Source organism: Glandiceps talaboti, chromosome 22 (genome assembly GCF_964340395.1).
Source record: "Glandiceps talaboti chromosome 22, keGlaTala1.1, whole genome shotgun sequence".
NCBI lineage: Eukaryota > Metazoa > Hemichordata > Enteropneusta > Spengelidae > Glandiceps > Glandiceps talaboti.
Genome location: NC_135570.1, coordinates 12,598,228 through 12,624,377, shown reverse-complemented (window position 1 = coordinate 12,624,377; position 26,150 = coordinate 12,598,228). Strand labels below are relative to the sequence as shown.

Here is a 26,150-nt window from a genome sequence, read left to right as displayed (position 1 = left end):
TATCAATCAAATCGCTGCTGATAATGACAACCATGCAGTGAATCAATTCTAAGTTGTGATGTGAGGAAAGGATAGGAGTGGGATTCCCAGGAGTAAATGTAAAAATAGGAAGATAAAACGGGAACTAATTTGGTAAGATATTGGGGATGATGTTGTGGAGATATTGATCCCTGTCCACATGTCCCGACCATGTTGGGAGTGCACTTACCTCACTAGCCTTTGGAGTTCTCTCAGCTCATCTAATGTGATCCAAACAGCGACACGGGTACATTTTGTAACGTGGTGGCAGCGGTGGGATTAAGTCCTTACCATTGATTCTAGTACTCGTGTCCATTTATGAGAACAATCATGTTTAAAATGCTGTCCCACATTGACAGCATTTAAACCCTTGTTTTTGATTTTTTTTAATACGGGGAGGGTTATGTTTTAGAGAAAGGACATAGAACTTTTAGAAGGCCACTTTTTAACACAACGAAATCGGGGGGGGGGGGGTTGAAGTAACATACGCAATAGCACGGGCTTGAATTCCCCCCCCCCCCCCCCACCAGCCCGGGCTTTATGATAAGTAATGGCTCCCTTTAATAGTTCGAATGTTGACTAGTTTGTCGTGTCAATATTAAAGCCTATGTCGAGCCTTGGGGTGAAGCCATAATGATATAGCCATGTCTATGGGCTACAGCTTCGGACAGGGTCAAGTCAAAGAAATTAAAAGTGGTCCATCCTTCTTCTCGTCATGAGTGTTCGCAAAAAACCGTATTTTTATTTAATTATTTATAGCTTGATATAAAGCTTTTTAAAAAAAAAAAATCACCCATCCAACCACAGGGCACTGAGGCTTAGTTAGTTATGTTAAAGAAAATAGACGAACAAACAAGCAAACAAATAAAATAAATCAATCAATCAATACTTACAAGCATCAACAAGTGAGTAGTTACAAATCATTATCAACTACAAGAATTACTATATGTTTTCCTATATGCGAAATGGTCACAATGTTGTACATACCCTACAATTTGGCAAATGGGAAAGCATAGAGTAATTCTTGTAGTTGATAATTATGATTTGAAATTACTCTCTCATTGTTGATGCTTGTCAATATTTATTTATTTATTTTGTTTGCTTGTTTTCGTAAACATAACTAAAACCTGATCTGAATGCCCTGTGATCCAACTTGAAGCTTATATATAATAATATATATATATATATATATATATATATATATATATATATATATATATATATATATATATATATATATATATATATATATATATATATATATATATATATATATATATATATATATATATATATATATATGTATGGATAAAATGTTTGTTTTTTAACTTGAGTGAAAATGGGTCTTTGATTGCAAACTGTGGCACTTTGTAATTAGTCTGTCTAGCAACACTACGCCTACTGCACTGGCACTGCATGCACCACTCATGGCCTGGTTTACAGTAATGTCACTTGACGATGCATATTAGTTACATTATCTAAATTTTCCTCGCCTGGGTCGCCTCATAAACGGGGTTTCACGGTCTGAAAATTGGACGAAGCACTCTAATTTATGGCTTCTTCCGCAATAAAAATTAGCATGGTATGGAATCAATAGTTCGACATTGCATCGAATATATTATGGGATTTGACTCTCAAGGTTTTAGGTTTTTATAATTTTTAGAGTTCATATAGTTCGAAACTTTCATGAATTTGGAAATATTAACGAGTTATTATAGCGCACTAATTTCATGCTGATTATGTCGTGATGAGGTTCCGTGTAGCCCACGTGGTTTGTCTAGTTAGAGGGCCTTTGCATTCAGTGCAGCATTCCTACAGTAACTCTGTGTCTGAGCTTTGTTCACTTCCAAAATTCATTTCCTCATATTCCGACGATTTCTGTGCACAATGGCAAAGCCAAGAGTGTTTTTCGATATGACTGCTGATGGCAAACCAATCGGTCGTATTATAATGGAGGTAAGTTTTTAAAGATTTATACACGGAAAAAATAGTACTGAAACTACTCAAGCCGCCAAGGGATGCTGTGGATCATTTTGCATGTGGGATACACAGCTCAGTTTCAAATGTCATTCACAGACAAGGCGAGGCCAGTCATAACAATTAACAGCCAATTTTTACTTTCCCAATGGCGCGAGATGGAATTTCTAATTCTTTTCTCATTATTTATTGTTTGCGTGTTCTTCTCTGGCGAGTTCCACTGACGTTTGTATTTCGAGAGGAAAGAAATGGTACAGCATTAGTCGGAATCGAGCCGTTATTTTGCCCACCTACTGTATTTTGAAAAATCGATGACAAACACTCAGATACACGCGTGTGTACGTCCATTTTCGGATTTTTGCGAATGTGAAGCCAATTTTCTGTTTCATGCTTCACAATTGCAAGTGACATGAGGGCCTTCTGGCTAGACAAATGAATCGTGTTTCGTTATCCCACCTTGCTTGTTTGATAACCTTTCAAACCACCCGGAAAAAGGGGGTGGGGGTGGTAGTCAATAGCAAAACATTCTATCACGACCCGAAATGTCGCAATTGATATACACTGTGGCGTTGATGTCGTTAACCTTAGAAGTTGTTATCAGGATTGCGTAATGCGGGCTTGACATGAGGCGAAGTATCCATGGATAAAATGCCACCATTATGCGGCAAGTTGCGCCGTGTAAAAGGCACGTCCTTGCACACCACGTGTTGTGTGGGTCAACATGCACGGATTGAAACGAGCACAGACTTTTAGTTTCATAACTGTTGTTTGTCCTGTTTACCGTGTTAAGTGGATTATTGTCTCGGTGTTGGGGTGTTAAACTTATTGTCACCCCTGAATGTACAGCTCTGGAAGGTGAAAATTTTCTTGAATTACTCAGGGGTGTTACTGTTAGGCATGGAAATTTCCAAATGCATGACACTTGTGTTTGTATTCCGATTCGCTGAAAGGCACTGAAGGTCGTAGTCGTAACTCGCATATTAGAAGAATTTTTGAACAAATTAGCATGTTTCTGAAATATTCCGCTTTGGGTTGAGTTTGTTGTTGAGTTGGTTGGCTAAGAAATGTACTAAAAGATGGTGGAATTTTTCAGTTGTGGGTAATGGTATGACAGCATCTATTGTTCCACTAACTTTTGTCAGCAAGGCATGGTCTGTTTTGAATAATATTGCATTTCATTGTTTGAAAGTTCAGTCTTAGAATTGAGTTGTATTTTTGTAGATTCAAATCAGGTATGTAGTACTGGTGAGAACTAAAAAAAAACAAAACAAAAAAAACCCGTGTAATAAAATGTTGCTTACACTGTGTTCTCAGTCCACTATGCCCTTGTATATGGATGTCGGTGTATGAAAAGTTCACTCGAGCTAAATGCAAACCAGGTTGATCAAAATTTAAACATTGTCGGAGGAAAAATCTCACAAAAGTACTTTTATTTTCTGAGATTCTCTAGATTGTATGGCAAAATACTTTAATTTGCCAGGGGAGCCCTGATGTTGCATGGTTGATGCAATGAATGGTGGCATGCTTCATTTGTGCAAGAAACTGGAAGTAGTTATAAAATATTTTGTATAAATATTAATTACATGCTACAAATGTCAACATTTGTCCCCGACTTTCCAATCCCAATTAAATATATTTTACTATCCTCTCTTCAGTGAGTTGAAGCTGTTCTTCTCGTTAAAATGTATGTTCAATGTCCAAAGACTGTATATTTTTATCAAGGTTACCAAACTAATAAATAATATATATAAATAATATATATAATTCCTCTTCATATCTACTTTCTCACATACAGCTGCGTGGTGATGTTGTTCCCAAGACAGCAGGTTGGTAATATAATGAATTTCAGTTTTGATTACGTACCTGCTGACCATCATTAATATCAAATCTTGTTTTTCATGTTGTAATTTTAAAAACCTTCTTTTCTGTGTTGAGAAAATGTGCAGCTGAACTTTTGACAACATGGCCCACTTGCAAAGTTCGATATTTTCAATCATGCTCAACACCAGTAAAAAAATTCACCATATTAATGCTGTGATAATGACTAGTTAATGGAATGTAAGCAATGTTTCACCCACAGTTCTTTCATTTGTGTGCTTGAATGTTGTGTATTTGGTAACTTTTTCTACGTGCCATATTTCAAAAACAATCAAGCACAGCAATTACATAGGAATAATGTGTAACAATAGTATGTTGAGAATCAAAAGGAAAGCAAATTTTGCATGAAAAATGTGCCAACAACTGAATGAAACCCATGCTTTAGATAAAGTACTTTTCAACTTCTAGTTATTGCTAATTTAGAGAGTCTGTACAAGTTTTAATACGGAAATTCTTTTGTTCATAACTATTCAATCAATATCTTGTGCACCTATAACAGGTGGACACATTTTCCTTTATTTCCTTGCAAAAATTCTGCCTGTCAAGAAAATCGGTTCAAAAATTTATGAAAAGTGTGGTTTCCTTCATAAAAATTGTTGTCTGAAGATAACTGGTATTCAAAAGCTCATCAACGGCAATTCTGTGTTGCAAAAATTTATTCCCCAAATGTTTTCATAAAATCCTGTACACTGTGAGCTTTGCTTGAGCTCACAGCAGTATTAGATCCACACAAATGATTTGCCCATTGTCAACATGTTCTGCTCATGATAAAATTGAAATACCTTTGCATATCACATTTATATGGATATTATGTGAAGTACTATGACTTAATCAGTAGTGGAAGTTGGGTAGCTAGTACAAAAGTTATGATCATATAATCAGGGAGAAGTCATCTTGAACAATTGAGAGAAAAAGTTTGTTAGAACATGGATGATTTGGGCTTTTTATGTGGCCTGTTTGACACATCCCACAGGTGAAGCTTTTGACATATTTCTGTGATATTCGTAACTGTTCAATGAGTCAAATTTTGATACCTTTTGTATTGCAGAAAATTTCCGTGCCTTGTGTACTGGGGAGAAAGGCTATGGATACAAGGGTAGTACTTTCCATCGTGTAATCCCAGACTTCATGTGCCAAGGTGGTGACTTCACCAAAGGAGATGGTACAGGTGGAAAGAGTATCTATGGCAACAAATTCCCTGATGAGAACTTTCACCTAAAACACACTGGCCCAGGTAGAGAATCAAGATTTTGATGCATGTAAACGTTTGTAAAGAAACGACACAAACTATACAGTTGTGTTACATTGGCATTGGTGTCAAATTATCTTGTGTTCACCCTGCTTGGCAAGAGTGTATTTTGTCATGTTCGTTTGTTATGTACTATGTTGAAATAACTTAGTGTCCCAAGTCCATTCTATGATTCCTTTACACCAAATACAGTATGGTATACCACACCCACAAGTCGGGTTGAATGTGTTTGAAAAGAGTGATTCTGTACCCTGTTAATTCTACATCATGATCGTATCTCTGTCATTAGTGCTGTGGTGGTCAAAATAAAGTCAAAATGCTTTTATACTCTATCCACCCAGACTTGTGAACGTACGACCAACTTCATTTGAGTATTGCGCGAGTCAACAATAACACTCGCATGTAAAATTGCATATGTTTGATGCCCAGCGATAGGGAAATGGCAAATATGGAAACTATGAATAATGGAGAATGGGAAGGAAAAGGACTTTAAATTGGTGCAGAACTCATTCTTGATGCCTCATTCTTCTGAGATGATGTGATGGGTGATTTCTCTATTACATGAGCATCTGTGTTGTCATCTCCAGTGTTAATGTTATGATCACTAATTGAATCCTTAGCCCTTAGTATTATCCTTAGGAATTTAACAATATCATTCATGCCTGGTGATGGGAGTTTACCATCCACACCAACTTTCAACAATCGAATGTCTCTTAGTAACTTTGAATGCAATATTCAAATGAAGTTGGTCGTTGGGATGTCTGGGTGGATTGAGTGTAATAGCCCTTATTTCCCCCAGTTTGTCAAATTATGCTTGAGGAGGTATAACTATTAGATTATTCCTGACCTAAGTCACTTCATCAAAGATTAGGCTTCAGCCTCCCTGTGAGTATTTTCCTTGGATGAATGAAGAGGAAAATATTGAGGATGGTATCGAACTGTATATCAATTATGTAACATGCAAGTGGCAAGGTACTTTCTATAGAGTACTTCAACAAGTGAAGATGATAGACTGGGGGAAATGGCGGCAAGACGTGTGCATCTGTAGCTTCTCTCCTGTTACCAGGATTACCAAAGCTTTGCAAAACTCTATATTTATACATGAATGTATATTGGTTTGCCACTGTAAGTAAAAAAGTCAAGTTTTTATTTATTTTTTTCTCATTTTTTTGCAGGAATTTTGTCCATGGCCAATTCTGGTGTAAACACCAATGGGTCACAGTTCTTCATTTGCACTGTAACGACTTCATGGTAAGTATTTTTGAAAATCGATCCAAGTTGACAAGCCCCAATCTTGTTTTACTGGGAACGCTTAATATTTTATTGAGTTTATTGCACCAAAACTTACACACTTGCATACTGTAAGCGTTCACCAAGTATTAGAATTCCGTCAAAGTTTCCACACTGTATCGTGTAAACTTCCACTGTTTTTATACAACCAGAATATTTGTGCAATAGCACTCGAGTTTTGAAGTGTTGAAATGGTTCTATTTGATCAAGGGCATGAGGCAACAATTCTGGTGTCTATAACAATATTGAATAACGTGAATATAGACAACATCAACAAGTTCCGTCAAGTTCTTGTTTATTATTATTGCAGTATCTTGAATCGCTAATTAATATCTAATTATAATACACACAGAAATACATTATATTTAACTCGATCGAATCGCGCTGGAATACAAATAGAATATAGGGAACGCTGCGCTAGCTTTGGAGTGTACCGATGAATCAACGGTCGTAAAATTTACTTCTGTCTTATCGCGAGATCGAATGATTCGAATCTTGGAATTTGAAAATTCAACCTCCACGAGCTCAGCATTTGCTCAATTTGCTTGCGTTTGAGCTTGAGCACGGCAAGCAGCACATCAGCTGTCGCATGTGTCGCAAGCGAACCATGTACCATCAAACTAAGCGTCGATTTTGCACCATGATCATGTTCCATTAATGTTGGTAACAGATAAAGCATTACAGACTAAATTTATCCGTATGTATACTTCTCTTTTCCTTTATTCTTTTTTGGAGTCTTCCACATTTATATAAACTTTTTCTGCGATTATTAAAAATGTTTCATTTTTTAAAAGACCAGAAAGTGTACAAGTACATACATATAATCATTTCTGGCCTCGTACCCAAAATAACAAATATGTGTAGATGTGTATAACGAGTTTATTAGAATATACTATAAATAAAGAAGTAAGTATGTAAATGTGACTCATCTAACTTGGGCCTTTATTACCTGTGTATCATTATCATTTTCGGATTTCACCAGAATTGTTGCCCCTGATTTGATTTGTCTTTGGTCCTTGGCTGCCCTGTTGCAGTACCTACCATTTTTGGGACCTTTTTCTGCAATGATATGTTCGGTTTGTTATCCTGCTGTAGTAATATGTAACATTTGTGGTTGCACCATGAATTTTATAATTAACAATAACTTTTGTTGTTTACAGGCTGGATGGAAAGCATGTTGTATTTGGGAGTATAGTTGAGGGGCTTGATATTGTGAAAAAGATCGAAGACTATGGATCCAGCAGTGGCAGAACATCCAAAAAAATCGTAATTGCAGACAGTGGTCAATTGTAATAAGGCCAAGCTGTCCACAATATAGTCAAAAATCGTCAAATTTTTTATTTTAGGTAGCTCAATCAATGTTCTGTTAGTTCACAGATTCACTAGTAGGTAATGTGACATTCTTATGTATGTAAGGGGAATAGAACCGAAAGTGGTGGAACAAAGCTTAGAGTTCATAGTAAAATGGTCCAAAAATGTAGGCAATAGAGTGGTTTCCGACAAGGGACATGATCAGTGAGCTAGTTTGTAAAAACTTACTAAATTGTCTAGCAATGAAGGAAAATTTAGCTGTACAATTGCAGATAAATAATCGTTCAGGATACCCTTCTTTTTGTGTATGAAAGGCGAGGCAGTTGCATTAGCTATATATATATGTCTCACTCTGTGTTGTAACAATTTAATAACCCCAAAGTTTGTAATATGAAGAGGAAATATCCAAGGATGTTTTTGAGAAGGACCAATGTATACATCAGAATACTTAACATGTTGTTTCTATAGGATTTGCTTGATTTAAGCTCCTTATATATAGTCTAAAGGCAGAGTTATCCGAGACCACTTTTTCCATGTATAAGCAAGTTATATTGCTCTAAATGTTTTGGGATCAAATGTCCTTGCACATGTACACAAATTTGAAATAAAATCATGCATGTTCAGACATTGAAATAAAATGTATTTCAGAGTTTTTTATTGTCCTGGGCCCCCTACCTCCTATCGCTCTGCTTGTGAAACTATTACAAGGTGGCCGGTGATTGGAAATCATGTATATACTCTTAATTCATTAACAAGACAGCCAACAGATGTGCTTTGTGTCCTTTGTTTTCTAACCAATCAGAACGAACCTTGTGAAGTGCTTCACATTGTATGCCACAGGTTGCATAGTGCAGTGCAGAAGATGCTCTTGATTGTGCTATCATCCCTTCTCTGGTGACTCTGAAGTGCAGTCTGAGGTTGTGCTGCAGTACTTGTATAGCACATGGAAATATATCACATAAATACAAGTGTATGCCTTTTTTTATGATTTGAGTTGCAAATGTGCTCATTACGGTGAATGATGCCTTGTGAATCAACTGCTTAAATGAGAAAATGCCATAGTTTGCTCTCTTGCGTAGTTGGCATTGAACTTGAGTGGCAGGCCTTACAGGTGTGTGTTGTGCCATATTTAACGAACCATGAATTCACAAGGTTTCATTTCTATATATAATATAAATCATTCGAAATGTAGCTGAACATCATGCGGAGTAGGCATTGTACCAATAATCAAATACTGGTAACTGCATGTCAGGAGTAGTACATTAGGGAATGAGCAGAATTTACCGCAGGGGGCTCTAATGAGAGGAAAATGTGGTCATGAAAAACATTCGGGGAGGGCCTTGAAAATTCTGGTGGTCTAAAAAAGGAGGGATAAAAAATTTGCTTGTACTTTTGAGAACCATTCTCACAAACCAGAGCCTATATTTCTTTTGCGATACAGCAAGATATCAAAGTATGTCTTGGAACAGTGCTGTAAAATAGGCTGAGGTTTACCAACGATGAATCAAATCAAACCTTCGGAGCAGTTTTTTCATACATTTGACCAGAGCACTGCTTTTGACGCATTGTTGAAGCAGTCAATAACCAAGCGAATGTGTGTGCCTGCCTGCCTGACTTAATGTACCCAAACTATGGAGTATTGATGACAGTATTCAAGCACTGGTTTCAATTTATGGTTTTAAATTTGATGTTGCTAAGTGGCTTCTAGTCTGTAAGGTAAGCCGTGACAGGGCGCCCTCACACATCGGCCAACCCCTCCTGTGTGAGAGGAGGCCGGTGAGGGCTGAACATCAGGCGACGTATCTTACAGTGTAAATGGCTTCTTCAGTACACACTGTCCTCATTTTCAAAAAAAGTGCTCACCCTCTCCGCTAGCGGTCATGGTGATGCCAGGGATGCTGTTGCTCCCCGAAAGCCCAAAACGAAGTTGAAAGGGAAAGCCCTGCTGGCTAAGTATCTCCAAATCTGCCCCTCTGTTTCGCCAACTTAGCATCTTAAATGTTCACCAGTTATGTATATTTAATACTTGTTTATTTATCTTTGATTTGAAAAACAACAATTTCTCACAGACAGTGCACGACTACCTCGACCCAATACCACATAATTATGTGACACGACTCTCAGCAGGAGACAAATTCTACATTCCAAAAGTTAATCTCACTTTGAGCCAACACAGTTTTACGTACACAGCCACAAAACACTGGAATTCGTTACCTGACCAACTGAAAAAGATAAGAACAAGATCTACCTTTAAATCCGAATTAAAACAGTATATACTCGTCTAAGTCAATTTACTCTGAAAACATCGTTATAACCCTCGTTTGCTCCTTGTATATATTTTCGACATGTGTATTTCTTTTTGGTATTAAGACATTGCTCTTCATGCATATGTTTTCTGTGTGTGTGTGTGTGTGTGTGTGTGTGTGTTTCCCTGCTTGTTTGTTTGTCTGCTTGCTTGCTTGCTTGCTTGCTTGTGTGTGTGTGTGTGTGTGTGTGTGTGTGTGTTTTGCTTTCGTTTTGGTCTGTTATTTCAAGTTTTTTTTGGTTATTTTTATATGATATTACTGTATATGTTTTCCTTGGGCCTCGAACTCGACTAGTTTGAACAAACTATTTTTGTGGTCCAGCCAGAAGTTCAAGTTATTATGTTATATATATTTTTTTCTAATTGGCGATGTGATTACTTGATTATTTCATTTTCCTCACTTGATATGTAAAAAAACACAAAAACCTCTGGCAAATAAATAATATATAATATAAATATAATTACGATCAAGTATAAGAACTCTCCTTGCAAAGCCCACATTCTGTTTGTAAAGAAATCTCTTATTATGTTCGGACTCTGGTCTATTGACAATTTTAACGTAGTGTACCATACAATTTTACATAGAATAGAAATAGAGAATAGAAATAACTTTATTTAGTGTATATATGGAAAATCGCTTTCAGTCTCTCAGGTCAAAAATTGACATACAGTAATCAAGGAACATAAATAACAACAAGACTGGCTAAAAATTACGGAGACAGTGCTGATCAACAGCACATGGGAATTGGATGAGATAACAGCTATAAAGAAGACATAAACGTGAAGTTAAAGTTCCCTGGAATTTAACATTTAACATTTCCAGAATGCAGGGGGGGGGGGGGGTTACCCTATAATTACACATATACAAATCTCTGCATGGTTTTTTGTTTTTTGTTTTTTGTTTTACACATTCTTGGGTACATTTCAGCTCTTGACTGGCTTCATTGAATTGTCTGTCACACAAGCTGGGGTTGTATGCCATTCCAGTCCAATCTCCTTGAAAAGTGCGCCCTCATTGGTTACATATTATAAACTAGTCAAATGATGGGCAGATGAGGGCAAGGGATCACACTCCCGTCGACTTTGTCAAAATAGTCGAAGTTGTCATGTACCCAAACTATTAGTGATAGCGAGACATAAAGTCTAATTTATCAGTGCAGTGACCATTGTAACAATGTACTGTCCACCGTGCTGTCGTAAGATTTTGAGTCGGATGATAAAATGTAGCAGTGCAAGTACGATTTTTGTCGACTCTGTCAGACGATATGTTTTGTTTCAGGTTTTGTTATTTTCATTTAGATACATTCTAGTTTAAAGGAAAACATAACTGAAGTCCAGTTTTCTCTGGGAAGAAAGAGTCGTGTTCATATCAGCACACTTCAAGCAGAAACAATGTAGGCTTGTAAAATACGGTAAAATAAGGAGAATTTATTATTATACTCGTTTTAAACTTAGATTTTCAAGTAAAATGTTACATTTGGATTTTGAGTTCATATGGAATAATATAATAAAAGTCTCCTTCCAGTGTAAGGCTGTTGTGCTAGAATCTTTGCTGTATGCTGTGAGATTTGTCGTCCCTTCCTGTGTAACTGACTGTTTGGTAACGCTTGGAGTAGATCAACAACTACCTACTCATCAGCTTTATTACATGGCCAAAGGTCCACACTTTTGTCTTGTAAAATGAAAATACCGTAGTATTTGACGTAGAGAAGTTTACTCATATCTTTGTTCTTCCGTCATCACCACACATGCACTCTTAAAAGAAAGTCAGACGCACACACGACGAAAAATTCACGCGAGGCCATAAATGCCCAACATGCTAGATTTTTTGCTCACGGCCACGAATGACCAAATTCTCATTAAAGTTTACTCGCACACGAGAGGCATTGGTGCGAGGAAATTGCCAGAAGTGAAATTTTGCTCAGCTGATTCCTTTTGTGTGCGCCTGGTTCTACTACGAGAAAGTCGCCTCGAGTGTCACCTGTGAAGACACCTTGTTCCTAACACTTAATGTGTTTGACGGGCCCATACATGTAGCTGTGACCTTTCTTATTCTATTCATAAACTGAAAACACTTTTAACCTTAAGTTGACCTCATCAATCTTGAGTACGAGATATGTTCAGGGTCCATTTAACAATTTGCGAAGTCAACTTGAAAGTGTCATATCAGACCCGAGAAAGGTTGTCAGACAGACCTTGCTTGTCTCATATATCAATTGTATTGTCGATGTGATCAAAAGGGTTTGTCAGTGGCTAAGTGGTCAAACCACTTGTCGCGTCCATGCGCTCTACGGTTGGGGTATAACATGTGGAGAGACTTTCGCTCAGTTCGACTGTTAAGAACGGCGCAAAAATTTTCTCCGTTGTTTTTTCGCTCTCCCGTTCCCTTCCACCCTCTGCGTCAACGTCGTAACCGGGTCCATCTGATGGCGCTATACACAGGACTTCTTCTTCTTTGTTATCTGTAAAGATAAAATGAAATAAAATGGAATAAAACAAAGGAAATTGAAGTAATATTGAAATGTAAAAGATCGAAACAAATCAACAAATTGTAGAAAAGAAGAAAAGAAAGCAAGATATTGTCAATCGCTACTCTGATTGGCTTTAAAACATAACTTAACACACTTTCATTAATGTAAATGTGAATTCAGGTGTGTCAGCAGTATTCCTCCCATAATGCTTAGAGATATTTTAGATTCAGAATCAGTGAGTTGAAACTGTTCTAGATATTGTTTACGATTTGCCAGTCCGCTGAATGTGACGGTAACGTTTGCTGTTGTACTCTACCAAACAGTCGCTGATCATGAATGAACCGAAAACTTTCTCAGTTGCCGACTATGTTATATTAGGTTGTGTCTTGACGATTTCGTCAGGGATCGGCGTCTACTATGCGATTGTAAGTCGAAAACGGCGTTCGTCAAAGGAGTTTCTGTTGGCTGGCCGAAACATGGGTGCTTTACCTGTAGCCACATCTCTTATCGTGAGCTTCGTCTCCTCCATTACTGTAATAGGAACTCCCGCAGAAATTTACTTGAACGGAACCATGTATAGTTGGTATGCTTTGAACTACGTTACCTCGACGGTTATTGCGGCGCATTTATATATGCCGGTTTTCTATAATCTTGATATAACAAGCGTCTATGAGGTGAGTTTTACTCCATTGTAGAATAAACCTGTTCGCAGACCAGATTTCGGGGTCATCTGGTTGAACACTTGTGACGAACTCCTCTGTGTTCGGTCAGCTTTTTTTATGCGATATGTATGACTTTGTAATCGTGTTCACTGAAATATCCCAACATCTAGTACTAACATAACTGTTTTGCTGTTTCTAAAAGCCATGCATATGCATAATTACGAACTCTCCACTACTTCGAATATACATATTACTTATTTTTCCTCGCAAATAGAAAGAACGCTTACCAACAAGTTCCTCTTTTCGACTGGTGATTCCACAACATGTCCTTTAATCTGAAAAGTTATTCAGCTGACTTTCCTTCCAGACGATTAATCTGTAGTGCGATTGTATGTAATGATTTGATTATAACAAAGTGTAGCAGGTCATAGACATTGTGTTCTGACCAAGATATAAAGAGGCGGAGTGACGATGCCATGGCAACGAGCGCTTTAAACTAACAATACAATGGCAGGTACAGAGGATGGAACAATAGTGTATTATTTGACGTGTTAAACTCGACAATTTGGAAAGTTGACTTTTTTCAAGAATCATGCGTTTTAATTTCACTCGTTCTAATCCTTGGTAGTAAAGATTAGAAGCAGACGAACCATGGGATAAACACAATGTGAAATTATCATTGAAGCAAAATTGGTGTTGTATACTCTCTTTGATTTCGATGAAGCCCACGGAGTAACTTCAACCAACCAGACAGCTACTGTTCTATACTTCTGTCTCTCGAATTTGCAAGGCTACTTAGAGTTTTGGCCAGGGAAAGCCTAGCGCCAGTTACAGTACCAGCAAGCTAAGTGTGACGTTTACCCTGAAGAAGCTTAGACCATGGATGTAGACCTTGAAGAGATCTGTGGCAGTAGATAGAAACAAATCAGTGTTTATAGCTACAAAGTAAAGAATCCATGGTTGCTTCAGTGATTGGAAATTTAGTTTCTAATAGTTACCGCAAATGTCACATGTAGCATGCAGCTGCCATTGCTGTAACGCAACATCATCGGTCATGAAAACAATAACAGTATAAATGTACACTCAGTCTGTTATCCTTGCCTCTGGCAGTCACAAAGCAATGCTAAGAATTTCGAACCCATTTCAAGTCTACGTAAAGACAGCTTGAATTGATGATAATTCTCAAACGATTGAATGTCACTATTCAGAGAGAATCACTCGCATTTTTTTGTTTACATGTAACGAAACATTTCCAGAAAATGAGCAATATACAATTGTATAATGCAATTATGTTTAGTGTGGACAAGCTAAGGGTAACCTGAAATCAAACCACAAAACTAAGCATGGCTGCACAAAACGTACTCATTTGAAGTCATACGTAAGTAGTCAAAGGTTGACGTAAAAATTCGTGTTGCTTCTCATATTGAAATCAGTCTCAATGTACCAGTCACGGTAATTCTAAATATGTCGTGAACTTTGACACGAGTATTGAAACCTAGCAGCATGATTGTTTAACCTACCGAAAGTCATGACTTGGTCATAAAGTGAAGCTTTGTTTATTTCTTTTCTGCATGAACACCGTGTCCTCAAAAGTCGATAGAACAATAAACCTTTTCACTCATGTTTTACAAATGGTATAGTCAAGGTATATAGTCAGCTAGCAGTGAGTTATTCATCATTGCGTAAATATGACCCTTCTGCGGGTATTGTTGTCTACAGTTGACCAGTTCACCGAATTGACTCATCGACGAAAGAATGTTCTCCCCAAATACCTCAGAACAAAGTTAAAATTTGACTTTATTTACAAGTAGTTTTGTTCGAGCATGAAAACCAATACTTCGTTGCATATGTATTGTCAGTGGACGATATGACAATAGTGCAGAAATGCAAGTAAGAAAATATGGTCACCTGGAACATATGCAAATGCAAATGGTGGAAATCAAGACTACAGGTTCCAAACCTTTTTTTCGTTGGTTGTTTGTATCGTCCACCTGATACCAAAGTGAATGAACTTGATCAAATTAGAAATATTGATTTTAATGTCAAACCTAACTCCAACGAAAAGGCCTTGAAATCTGCTACTAGATGGTGACTTTATCCTCGGTGATAAGGAAAATACAGTCAATTCGTAACACTGGTTTGTCAAACAAAATACTAAATATTGCAGTTGACTTTTCATTGGAGCAAACCGTAAACAAACTAACACGCGACGAGAACATTTTAGACTCGCTATTCGCATCGAACCCCGGAATTATAACTAGATACCAAGTAATACCAGGTATAAATGATCACAATATTCTAACTGTATTCCTAAACCTTATAAGGCAAGGTTCAACCAATAAACAAATTCGGAAAGTGTACCTATTCCATAAAACTGATCTAGACAAAGTGAGAGATGAAGTCAAGATCATGAAAGACAAAGTTCTTCCAGAAAGTGAACGAATACAATGAACGGAACTTAGATCTGTCACGTAAGGAAGCTTGGCCATCTTTTTAATTTGACCAATTATGAACAACTGAACCATAATTGTAACCAAAATGACCTCCACATGTTACAACGTCCCATGGTTTAATGGCCCCCTACACGATCCGATATATCAAAACTTTATAACAAAGCAAAACGCCTCTTAAACTTTGTGACTGGACAATCCTTCAAAAGATCTAGAGTTCGTAAGACCTTGAGCTTTACGACGCACATGAGAACTACCTATTCTAAATCATTACAAAAACCTATACCCTCAGAGGAAATACTAAATTACTCCTTTGAGTTCAAATGGCAAACTTCACTCTGATGCTGCTTCCAATGTACTTAACAAACAACACCAATCTATTTTCATAAAGAAAGATACCACTAATATTCCGGAAATGAGAATTTGTCCTTATCCATCCCTACAGATATTAAAATCAACACAAATGACAGAGTTAAATCTACTCAATAGCATTAATGCAATTGTATGTATGTATGTATGTATGTATGTATGTATGTATGTATGTATGTATGTATGTATGTATGTATGTATGTATGTATGTATGTATGTATGTATGTATGTATGTATGTATGTGTGTGTGTGTGTGTGTGTGTGTGTGTGTGTGTGTGTGTATGTATGTATGTATGTATGTATGTATGTATGTATGTATCTTTACTGTGTCTCTACTGTTTATCTACGCATTTGTGAAAACAAAAGAACATCGACAATTCATATGATGTCGGACTCCTCTATGACTCCAATTCATTAATTTTATGTTTGTTTTCTGTCTAATTACAGTATTTGGAGATTCGGTTCAACAGTAAAGCATGTCGTATCGTCAGCTGCTGTACATTCATCGTACAGACGGTAAGATCAAGACTTCCTATGACAGTATCTGTGCCAGCTCTTATTTACGTTCAGTTATAATAACCTCTACTACACTTGTATTGGTTACTACTATCAATTCACATGATTTTGGACTACAAAATAGCACCACTGTAACTGAATCAACTTTCAAATCTTGAAAAGCAGCAATACTGCACTTTACAGTTGTTCAGCCATTTTTAGTATTTTCTGCAAGGGTTTCTGGGAAAAACCTCTTGTCCTGTCTTGACACTTTTGTGTGCTTGTCAAAGAGATTGCTGTATTTATGACGTCATCACAAGAGGTTTTCCCATAAACTTAAATGGCTTCACCTTGGAAAATGATAGATGTTTACCCCAATTTAAGCGTCTTGTAAATTTGGCTCGTAATCTTACTGTAAATCATAGTTATTTGTGTTATGCTTTACAATCTTGTCACTACAACAATTGACCACTATTCATTATTTTGCCTAGATGATATACATGGGTATTGGTATCTACACTCCGTCACTTGCTCTCAATGCAGGTATGTGTTGTTCCATAAATCATTCAAATTAGATGGTGACCTGCATGCACAGCAAGGCACCATACCACGCCCTTTGTCAATGCTTCGGTCACTTTGTCAGTGTACATAATTCAAGGACTAAATAAGACGGGCTAGATAGCCCCGTCCCCATTACATGTAATGCAGGATTAGGTCTCAACGGGCATCGAGTTGAATTGGTTCGAAACTTACTCTTACTCGTTGGGGGGGGGGGGGGGGAAGGTGCCGAACCAATTCGAAATTGGCACGGAACCGATTCATATTCTTTATTAAAGTGGCCAATACATGTGGATGAGAGTTATGAATATTGGATCTTTAACGATCAAAATAATTTTTACACTATGTTTTCTTAAGCTTACAAACGATGTGGAAAAATATAGGCCGGCTCCTTGTATTGTTTGTCACTCAACAAATTCTAGAAAACAAGAATGTGTAAAATACTTGCTATTATACGTTCTTGTGAACAAACCGGAGAAAACCAACATCTCGTGAGAAAGTGAAATCTCGCGTGATTGCGAACATGGCGTAAATGTAATTTTTCGAACAACTTGAGTAACATGTCACCTAGACTGGATGCTCCTTTCGATGTTACAGATCGAAGCAAAGTGGACTAGTCAAGGAGAAACGTTATGCAAAGAGACCGAGAAGTTTTTAAGAGATAAAAATGTAGATGTATATCTTAGATATATCAGAAACCGTACCCATGTGAACACCATTTTTTCGTCAACCAGTCATAAACATTTAGTACTTATTGTCTACTTCTACAATTTATTTTAGCCATGACAATATTTTCTATCTTACAGTAACGGGATTTTCACTGTGGGGATCTGTCTTGACAGTAGGATTTGTGTGCACGTTTTATACCTCCGTAGTAAGTTTTACAACTGCCCATTGTCTTTGAGATTTAGTTTGAACACGGGGAAGTGATCTTTACTTTCTGCCTGTGATAGAGAGAGAGAGAGAGAGAGAGAGAGAGAGAGAGAGAGAGAGAGAGAGAGAGAGAGAGAGAGAGAGAGAGAGAGAGAGAGAGAGAGAGAGAGAGAGAGAGAGAGAGAGAGAGAGAGAGAGAGAGAGAGAGAGAGAGAGAGAGAGAGAGAGAGAGAGAGAGAGAGAGAGAGAGAGAGAGAGAGAGAGAGAGAGGGAGGGAGGGAGGGAGGGAGGGAGGGAGGGAGGGAGGGGGAGGGAGGGAGGGAGGGAGGGAGAGAGAGACAGAGAGAGAGACAGAGACAGAGAGAGAGAGAGAGGGAGGGAGAGACAGAGACAGAGACAGAGACAGAGACAGAGAGAGGCAGAGAGAGAGAGAGAGAGACTGACAGAGACAGACAGACAGACAGGCAGAGAGAGAGAGACAGAGGGAGACACAGACAGACAGACAGACAGACAGAGTGAGAGACGAACAGAGAGAGAGAGAGACGGACAGACAGACAGTCCCTGGCAGGCAGGTAGGCAGGTAGGTAGGCAGGTACACGGTGACGGAGAGAGACGGAAACAGAAATAAGAGAGACAGAGGGAGGTATATTGACTACTTTTTTTTCTGTCATCTTCTAGGGAGGCATGAAGGCAGTACTTTGGACGGATGCATTTCAACTGTTGATAATGGTTACTGGATTCCTGGCTCTCCTCATCCAGGCTTCCATCAATCACGGTGGTTGGGGTAATATTATGGATATATGTAAGGCAGGTGGAAGAATAGAATTCGACAGGTAGGTCAAGGGTCAATGTCCCATCATTATTCTTAGATCTAATATTCTACCCAGATTCTACCTAGATTCTACCTAGATTCTACCTAGATTCTACCTAGATTCTACCTAATTCTACCTAGATTCTACCTAATTCTACCTAGATTCTACCAAATTCTACCTAATTCTACCTAGATTCTACCTCGATTCTACCTAATTCTACCTAGATTCTACCTAGATTCTACCTCGATTCTACCTAATTCTACCTAGATTCTACCTAGATTCTACCTAGATTCTACCTACTTCTAGTAGATTCTACCTAATTCTACCTAGATTCTACCTAGATTCTACCTAATTCTACCTAGATTCTACCTAATTCTACTAGATTCTACCTAGATTCTACCTAGAGTCTACCTAATTCTACGTAGATTCTACCTAGCTTCTACCTAGATTCTACCTAATTCTACCTCATTCTTCCTAGATTCTCTACTTTTGCCGAGAGTGTACTGCATATCATACTAACACACGTACGTAAATATTTTAAATATCTACAGTATTTCTCTGGATCCAACTGTTCGTCACACCGTCTGGAGTCTTGGCGTTGGAGGTTTTTTTTCTTGGGGGACAGTTTATCTTATCAATCAATCTCAAGTCCAACGCTATCTGTCATGTCGTACCATGAGGACAGCACAGATGTACGTATTAAGTGTTTATTAATGATAATATAGACTCTTTCACAGTCCTTGGGGCTTCGCATAGCTAAAATTTTGGTTGTTTTGTATGTACCGATATCTACTGCATAATTGTACTTGAATATCCTAGCACTGTGCGCCCTCATCGATCATATAGGGCTAACCATTCGTTGAGGACGAGGCTGTTGACTTCTAAAATCTAGATTTGTACCATGTCTTCCGGAAAACCAGAATCAAGATCCTTGTTTTCAGCAAGAAAATTCACGTGCAACATATTAATCAATTGGTAGAAATAGAGCATGTTGTTTCTGAAAGAATAGATGGATGGATAGATAGATAGATAGATAGATAGATAGATAGATAGATAGATAGATAGATAGATAGATAGATAGATAGATAGATAGATAGATGGATAGACAGACAGACGGATGGGTGGATGGATGGGTGGGTGGGTGGATGGACGGATGGATGGTTGGTTGAATGATTGAATGAATGAATGAATGAATGAATGAATGAATGAACGAACGAACGAACGAACGAACGAACGAACGAATGAATGAATGAATATGATTGAACGAACGAACGAACGAACGAACGAACGAACGAATGAATTGGTGGATGGGTGTGTGGATGGATCCAACATGCCATCAGGATCTAGCTATTTCTGTCTCATTACAGCGCCATCTACGCCAATGTACCCGGACTGACACTTTTGTTGGCCTTGGCAATATGTGGTGGTCTTGCTATGTATGCTACTTACGTTGATTGTGACCCATTCACTGCCAAGTACGTCTCAGCCCCTGATCAGGTAGATAAACCTTTCTCATTCTGTGCCAAGGACTTTTATCGGACATTTTGAGAAGCGCTCTGTTGATTTTGAATCTTGTTGGTGATGATCGCTAGTACCTCTGAGCGAACTAATACAGTTGTAAACTGTCTGTGTAAACTACCTGGTTATCCACCATTTCTCTTCTTTTGCAGTTAATGCCTTACTTCGTCATGGATATTCTTTATCATATACGTGGTTTACCTGGTCTTTTCATATCCTGTATGTTCTGTGCTGCTCTCAGGTATAGACAGTATTCACCTTAATGCTGTCATTTAAATTGGCACAAACTGAGTTTATAACTTTTTAGTCAAGTGAAAAATACTTACATAAAAGCTCGATGAACCTGAAGTATAAAATGTTTTGATATCGATGCATATGCCTTCTATGACATTACAATTGTCTTGTGGCATTTATTAGAACAATGGTTTGCATAGTAAGGATTTCCTCGACATTTGTTTTATAGCTGTAATGAATTACGTCATCGGCTCGTTAATTAGTCATGGCTCAAGACAAGCAAGTGCTGTCAAGGTATGGTCGAGTAAATAGAATATTACGAGTACATGGGATTGGATGGGTTTTCACAAATGAGTGATGTTGTGTTTTTCTGTAAGTATACAACAATTTGAGACTATCCCTAACTGCATTGTTTATCATTACAGTACCGTGTCATCGGGACTGAACTCACTGGCTGCAGTAACAGGAGAAGACATCGTCCGTCAGATTTGGAAGGATCTACCCGATAAAACCTACACCAGGATAACAGTGGGCTTAGGTAAAAAAGTTTTGCTGTTTATCTAATGCCCGTCAAAAGCACTTTTACACCATTACAATATTTTCCACACTATGTGATGACGTCATCGACATGTTACGTCATCATTCTATTACGTCACCGATCTATCATAACAGTACAAACAGTTTCTAGAAAGACATGTCTTTTTATTTACACTGGAAGAAATGGAAAGCCAAACCTTATGATGACGTCATTCAACGCCGTGACAAATTACGGCCAACCCGCCTGTAATTGATAACGCAGAAAGGTGGACGTATCTTGTCAGGAAATTAATGGGTAGGGACTCCAGACATCTATAATGGAACACAATATTACCTTCTCCAGCTGCTAGGAAAAGATCCAATCACACTTAATTTATTTAAGAAATTACCAGATACAAAGCTGTTGTTTGAAAGTTCAAAATTATACTTATCTAATATCATTATCCGTTTTATTTCCAGCTGTGTTTTATGGCTTGTTCAGTGTTTTTATGGCTTGGGTGTCATCACTCTTGGGTAGTGTTTTACAGGTATTTTAGCGTTCATATTTCTTGCAATTCATATTATATTAACGGGTTGGTTGTAGTTAGGCTTAATGGGTGTAAGAGTCTCACACTCAAAGTACCTATAAATGTCATGTCAGGGAATTTTATTCACACCAAAGAGGGACTTCCGGCCATTGGTGGCGTAATACTTAGACTCTTGAGGTCTCCAACTTTTACATTATAAATATTCTGTCGAAAGACATCCGATGTGATCAAATATGATATTTCAACAATTAGGAATTATTCTAGAGCTCGATAAAGGTGCCAAAGTTGCCTGATGTATTTTTGTGAAAAAGTGACTTGTCATTTCAATACATCCCCTCGCACCTTCCAATTAGGGATGTAGGGGTGGTGCGCAGTTAGAATTGTTCCTTCCAAGAAATACTAGAGAGGCCTTTTTATACTGTTTTACACTGTTTTGATCTTTGGCGTAGATTATACATGATATGTCCCTTTGATCTTCCCTGGTCGATGTCATGTTGTCGTACCAAACAGAATATATTTGTTGACGCCATATATACTTGGTTAATCAAGAAACACACTTTATTCTTAAGAAATATTACCTTTCATGACTTACATTTATTGTTATTTTTACATTATTGATTATTACAGCCATGTATTGATTTCTAAAACGTCTGTTTACAGGCTACTATAAGTGTATTTGGAATGTTAGGTGGTCCTCTCCTAGGTATATTTACTCTAGGATTATTCGTGCCATGGGCAAATTCCAAGGTAAGGATCTCATACAGTGATACATTGACTTGAAATGCTTATAACAATCATTATAAGTTTTGAAAAATAACAAACTGATCTCTGCAGTGTACAAGTTATTTCTTTGCCCTGCTGTGGATTTATTCCTACTCGTACTAGGTATCGTTAGATTCCAAATAAAATTCAAAATATATGTAAATGATTGTGTCATTAATGTAAGTTTTCATAGGATTAAGATTGTATGTGTGAATCGAATATTTACTGCCATGAATCTAATTCACATCAAATTACCTGTTTCATTATTTCAGGGCGCCCTCACTGGGTTTTTTAGTGGTCTTGGTGTGGCATTGTGGTTTGGTATCGGAGGATTTCTCTATCGTCCACCACCTGGTGATAAACTCTCACTGTCAACAGCAGAGTGTCCAGTGATTAATACAACCGATATAACACCATTATCCACCACGACGCATTACACAATGATGACAACAACTTCAGCAACCATGCCTCAAGACTCTTAGTAGGTGTCCTGGAAGGAATAAATCGATGAAAAGATGGATTGATGTGGATGTATGTATGTGTGTATATGTATTTATGTATGTATGTGTGTATATGTATGTGTGTATATGTATGTATGTATGTATGTATGTATGTATGTATGTATGTATGTATGTATGTATGTATGTATGTATGTATGTATGTATGCATGCATGCATGCATGCATGCATGCATGCATGCATGCATGCATGCATGAATGAATGAATGAATGAATGAATGAATGAATGAATGAATGAATGAATGAATGAATGAATGACAAAATAGAAGACAAACGAATAGAGCAGAATGTCAGTTCAAAAGAAAATTTATTGTTGGGAATGATGTAACCGTGAATTACAACACTTACTTACTTGGAATATGGCATCTTATGGCTTCAACACACTTGTTGTCTGTTACAGCCCATCGACTGCAGTGTTGTACACCTTGTCATACCTATACTATGGTGCCATAGCCTGGGTAATCGTGATTTTGGTTGGTTTAATAGTTAGCATCATTACAGGTGAATACCATCTGCCTCACTCTTTGTATTTGACATATTTTGAAGCAAGCTGTTTGGACGTTAGATATTATTCCCATTGATTTGTGTAAATAACGGCTGAGTGTGTACATTATTCGGAAAAGACACCCTTCACCTTACTATATTAAATCATGGAAATGGAGGACGTTCCAGACAAATTAATATTCATAAATTATCATGGTAAAATTAAATGACTACATAATAATTGCGATGATATGTAGGATATTCAAAAGGTGAGGGGAGGGGGGCAATCATTATGACGTCATGTACAGCATGATTAGATGAAACAAAAGAAATTACGTCAACCATCTAACCAACTGTATTTTCAACTATATTACGTCCTTTGTTGTCTATCTGTTTTGCTTTTAATAGGTAGAACAAAACCCGAGGACGTGAATCCTAAGACGCTGTCTCCCCTTATTCGGCTGTGTTACTATCGTGACACGTATGCATCTTCTAAGAATGATGACATAACAACGGCTCTTTACGGGGTGAGTCAGGTGACATAGATGCAATGATTGTTATAAATACGCATGCGTATACTTTATTTGTGTTTCAAAGCCTCTGGTCATTTTGCGAAGGAATTACACTTTGAAATTAGAAAACAAGACGATTGATTACATAGTTACAAAATCTGGAAATACAATTGTATGCATAAAGATAAAATGAAATGATATGAAGTGTTTATGTGACTGTATAAACTCTCAGCAAATATTAATCCTATAGACCATTTACGACCATTTGAAAACATTATAAATAAATGCTGTCAAGATTCTAATGACCTTGGAATGCATCAGACGGTTACATTGACAAAGATTAGAATACAGTGAAATGTCTTTAGGAGTACATTTCATTCTCAAATCATTATAGTATGGGTGTATGCCACACACAAAGTGAAAGAAACACATTCTTATACGGAGGAAAGAAAAGTGGCAGGTGTTTGAGTCAAACCCATATCACCTGAGTGCTCCGACCTACTGAACTAACGTGTCTTCTGATAGGTTCCACTCGTCATCCTAATGTACCTTTCTTTTTCACTGGCTGATGAGAAATCATGTTAACCTTTTGGCTTTTAACGTAAGGGTCAAATTGATTCACAGGGTCTCTGATAAGAGTCGCTGCTGCTGAATGACAGAAAAAGGGACAAAAATCTCCCTAATGTTGAAGTTATGATGTTATTTCTTACAGGAATCGAAATGTATTGACGTAATTGAACGGTCTGAGGGTACACAAACTATTGAACTTGCATAATGTCCGATTATGGAAGTATGACGATGCAGAAAATCACACGATGTAGCGATTACAGTTGGCCGTTTTGGGTCACGGTGGAAGGCAAGCACTCTGACTTCACAGCGGTAATGCAACCATCAGTACCCGGATGAAATGTTTTATGTAACACAAAATATCATTGGTTCTCAATATCAAACTGATTAACATTTGGAAATATTAAAGGGTCTTCTACGTACAATTCAAAATAATATAATCCAAAACATTTATCATACATTTTATCAGCACTGTAGTCAAGATTTTTCAATGAGTCGTTTTAATTTTGTGAAAATATCAATTTGGCTCAGGTTGCTGTAATTAAACACGAGCGAGCCCCCAAGAGTGAATTCCTGCATTAAAGTTTCTTGTCGAAAGGTAAAACATGGGATATTTAAACAGGAACGCCACTTCAGGAAATACAGGCATTTTTATAAACTTTAGGTTCTGGAGAGTCATTTCATGATTTACATTACATTGCCTACATCATGCACAACTGCACCCCTCATTTGGAGAAGTTTTTTTTAAAGCCACATTACCTCATGTGAGTCAGCAGAAATGCATATGGAATGTGTGAAACATGAACAGTCATGGGATTTCCACTGAAGGTAATAAGCACTCAGGAGTCATGAATATTTAGTTTTTTAGTTTAGAGATTTTAGATTAGAAAGTCACTAGTCAGATTTATGGTCCTGTCAGAAATGTAAGTCACTAGTCAGGTTTATACTCTTGAGTTCATTAGAAATGCAAGTCTCCAGTCAAAAGTACCATTTCTTCACATGGCTGGACATAAGTGTTAATCACAGTGTATGGATTGAGTCTAGCCACAGGGGACAGGAGAAATATATACATATTTAAATGATAATATTTAAGTTACTTATTTACTGTTATGTATGGATTGAGTCTACTCATAGGGGCCAGGAGAAATAAATACATATTGACATGTTAAGCTTACTTATTTACTAATGTTATGTTTGATAAAGGTGATCAGTCATTATTTAATGACTAAATACAGACCCCTGTGAGGTGGAAGCTTGATTAAATTTTTTAGCCACCATTCACGATTATGTATCAATAGTACAGTAGAAGAAAGTAAGCTATGCAGAATCGACACAGTCATGACAGATAGAATGATTTGCATGTGACTGTCTCTTGCCGAGGATGAGTGATTTATATTGCATTTGTCGGTCACTTTCAGTCAAGACCAGCCCTGCCCATGTATGGTATTGTAGGTAAACATGATGTGATGCATGATTTTGTCTGTCAAAATTATTATGAAGGACGCACTGTCTTGAATGTTTATTACATCACCTCTGCAGGAGATCCATACGGTCAATTGTGCAGGCTTAATATAGTTTCTTCTGCTGTATTTACATTGACTTACGACATCGCCAACCTTTGATTTTATGATGTAGCCCAGAGACCTGTTGTGATATTGTTCCCAATAGGATTTTTGTCACAAAAGTAAATACTTCATTCCGTAGTCGTAACATTTCCGACATTTACACAAGGGTTTATGCAGTTTGTGTGTATTTTTTTGACATGGGCGATGAAT

At 37.5% G+C, this 26,150-nt stretch overlaps 2 protein-coding genes across 2 annotated transcripts; both read left to right on the top strand.

The window, feature by feature from the left end:
- The first annotated feature begins 1,780 nt into the window (after positions 1–1,780).
- LOC144451987 (peptidyl-prolyl cis-trans isomerase-like) lies at positions 1,781–8,349 on the top strand. Its single transcript, XM_078142933.1, has 5 exons — positions 1,781–1,974; positions 3,791–3,821; positions 4,922–5,107; positions 6,298–6,373; positions 7,573–8,349. The coding sequence occupies exons 1-5, from the start codon at positions 1,906–1,908 to the stop codon at positions 7,703–7,705; spliced, it is 495 nt and encodes a 164-aa protein (XP_077999059.1). The 5' UTR covers positions 1,781–1,905; the 3' UTR covers positions 7,706–8,349.
- LOC144452059 (sodium-coupled monocarboxylate transporter 1-like) lies at positions 7,752–24,583 on the top strand (the record flags this gene model as incomplete). The annotated part of the gene is made up of 16 exons (XM_078143070.1): positions 7,752–7,797; positions 12,857–13,173; positions 16,428–16,496; positions 16,967–17,018; positions 17,840–17,907; positions 18,585–18,739; positions 19,270–19,410; positions 20,086–20,215; positions 20,389–20,477; positions 20,896–21,008; positions 21,467–21,534; positions 22,195–22,281; positions 22,569–22,777; positions 23,214–23,314; positions 23,705–23,823; positions 24,521–24,583. Coding segments are annotated over 16 exons (1,827 nt in total), but the record flags the coding sequence as incomplete, so codon positions are not given.
- Between the last annotated feature and the right edge of the window lie 1,567 nt (positions 24,584–26,150).

Bases quoted from the DNA above. Each gene is read 5' to 3' on its own strand.
- LOC144451987 (XM_078142933.1), top strand. From the start codon at position 1,906: ATGGCAAAGCCAAGAGTGTTTTTCGATATGACTGCTGATGGCAAACCA. The intron at 1,975-3,790 runs GTAAGTTTTTAA...TCTCACATACAG, and splicing joins TCGGTCGTATTATAATGGAG to CTGCGTGGTGATGTTGTTCC. The intron at 6,374-7,572 runs GTAAGTATTTTT...TGTTGTTTACAG, and splicing joins TGCACTGTAACGACTTCATG to GCTGGATGGAAAGCATGTTG.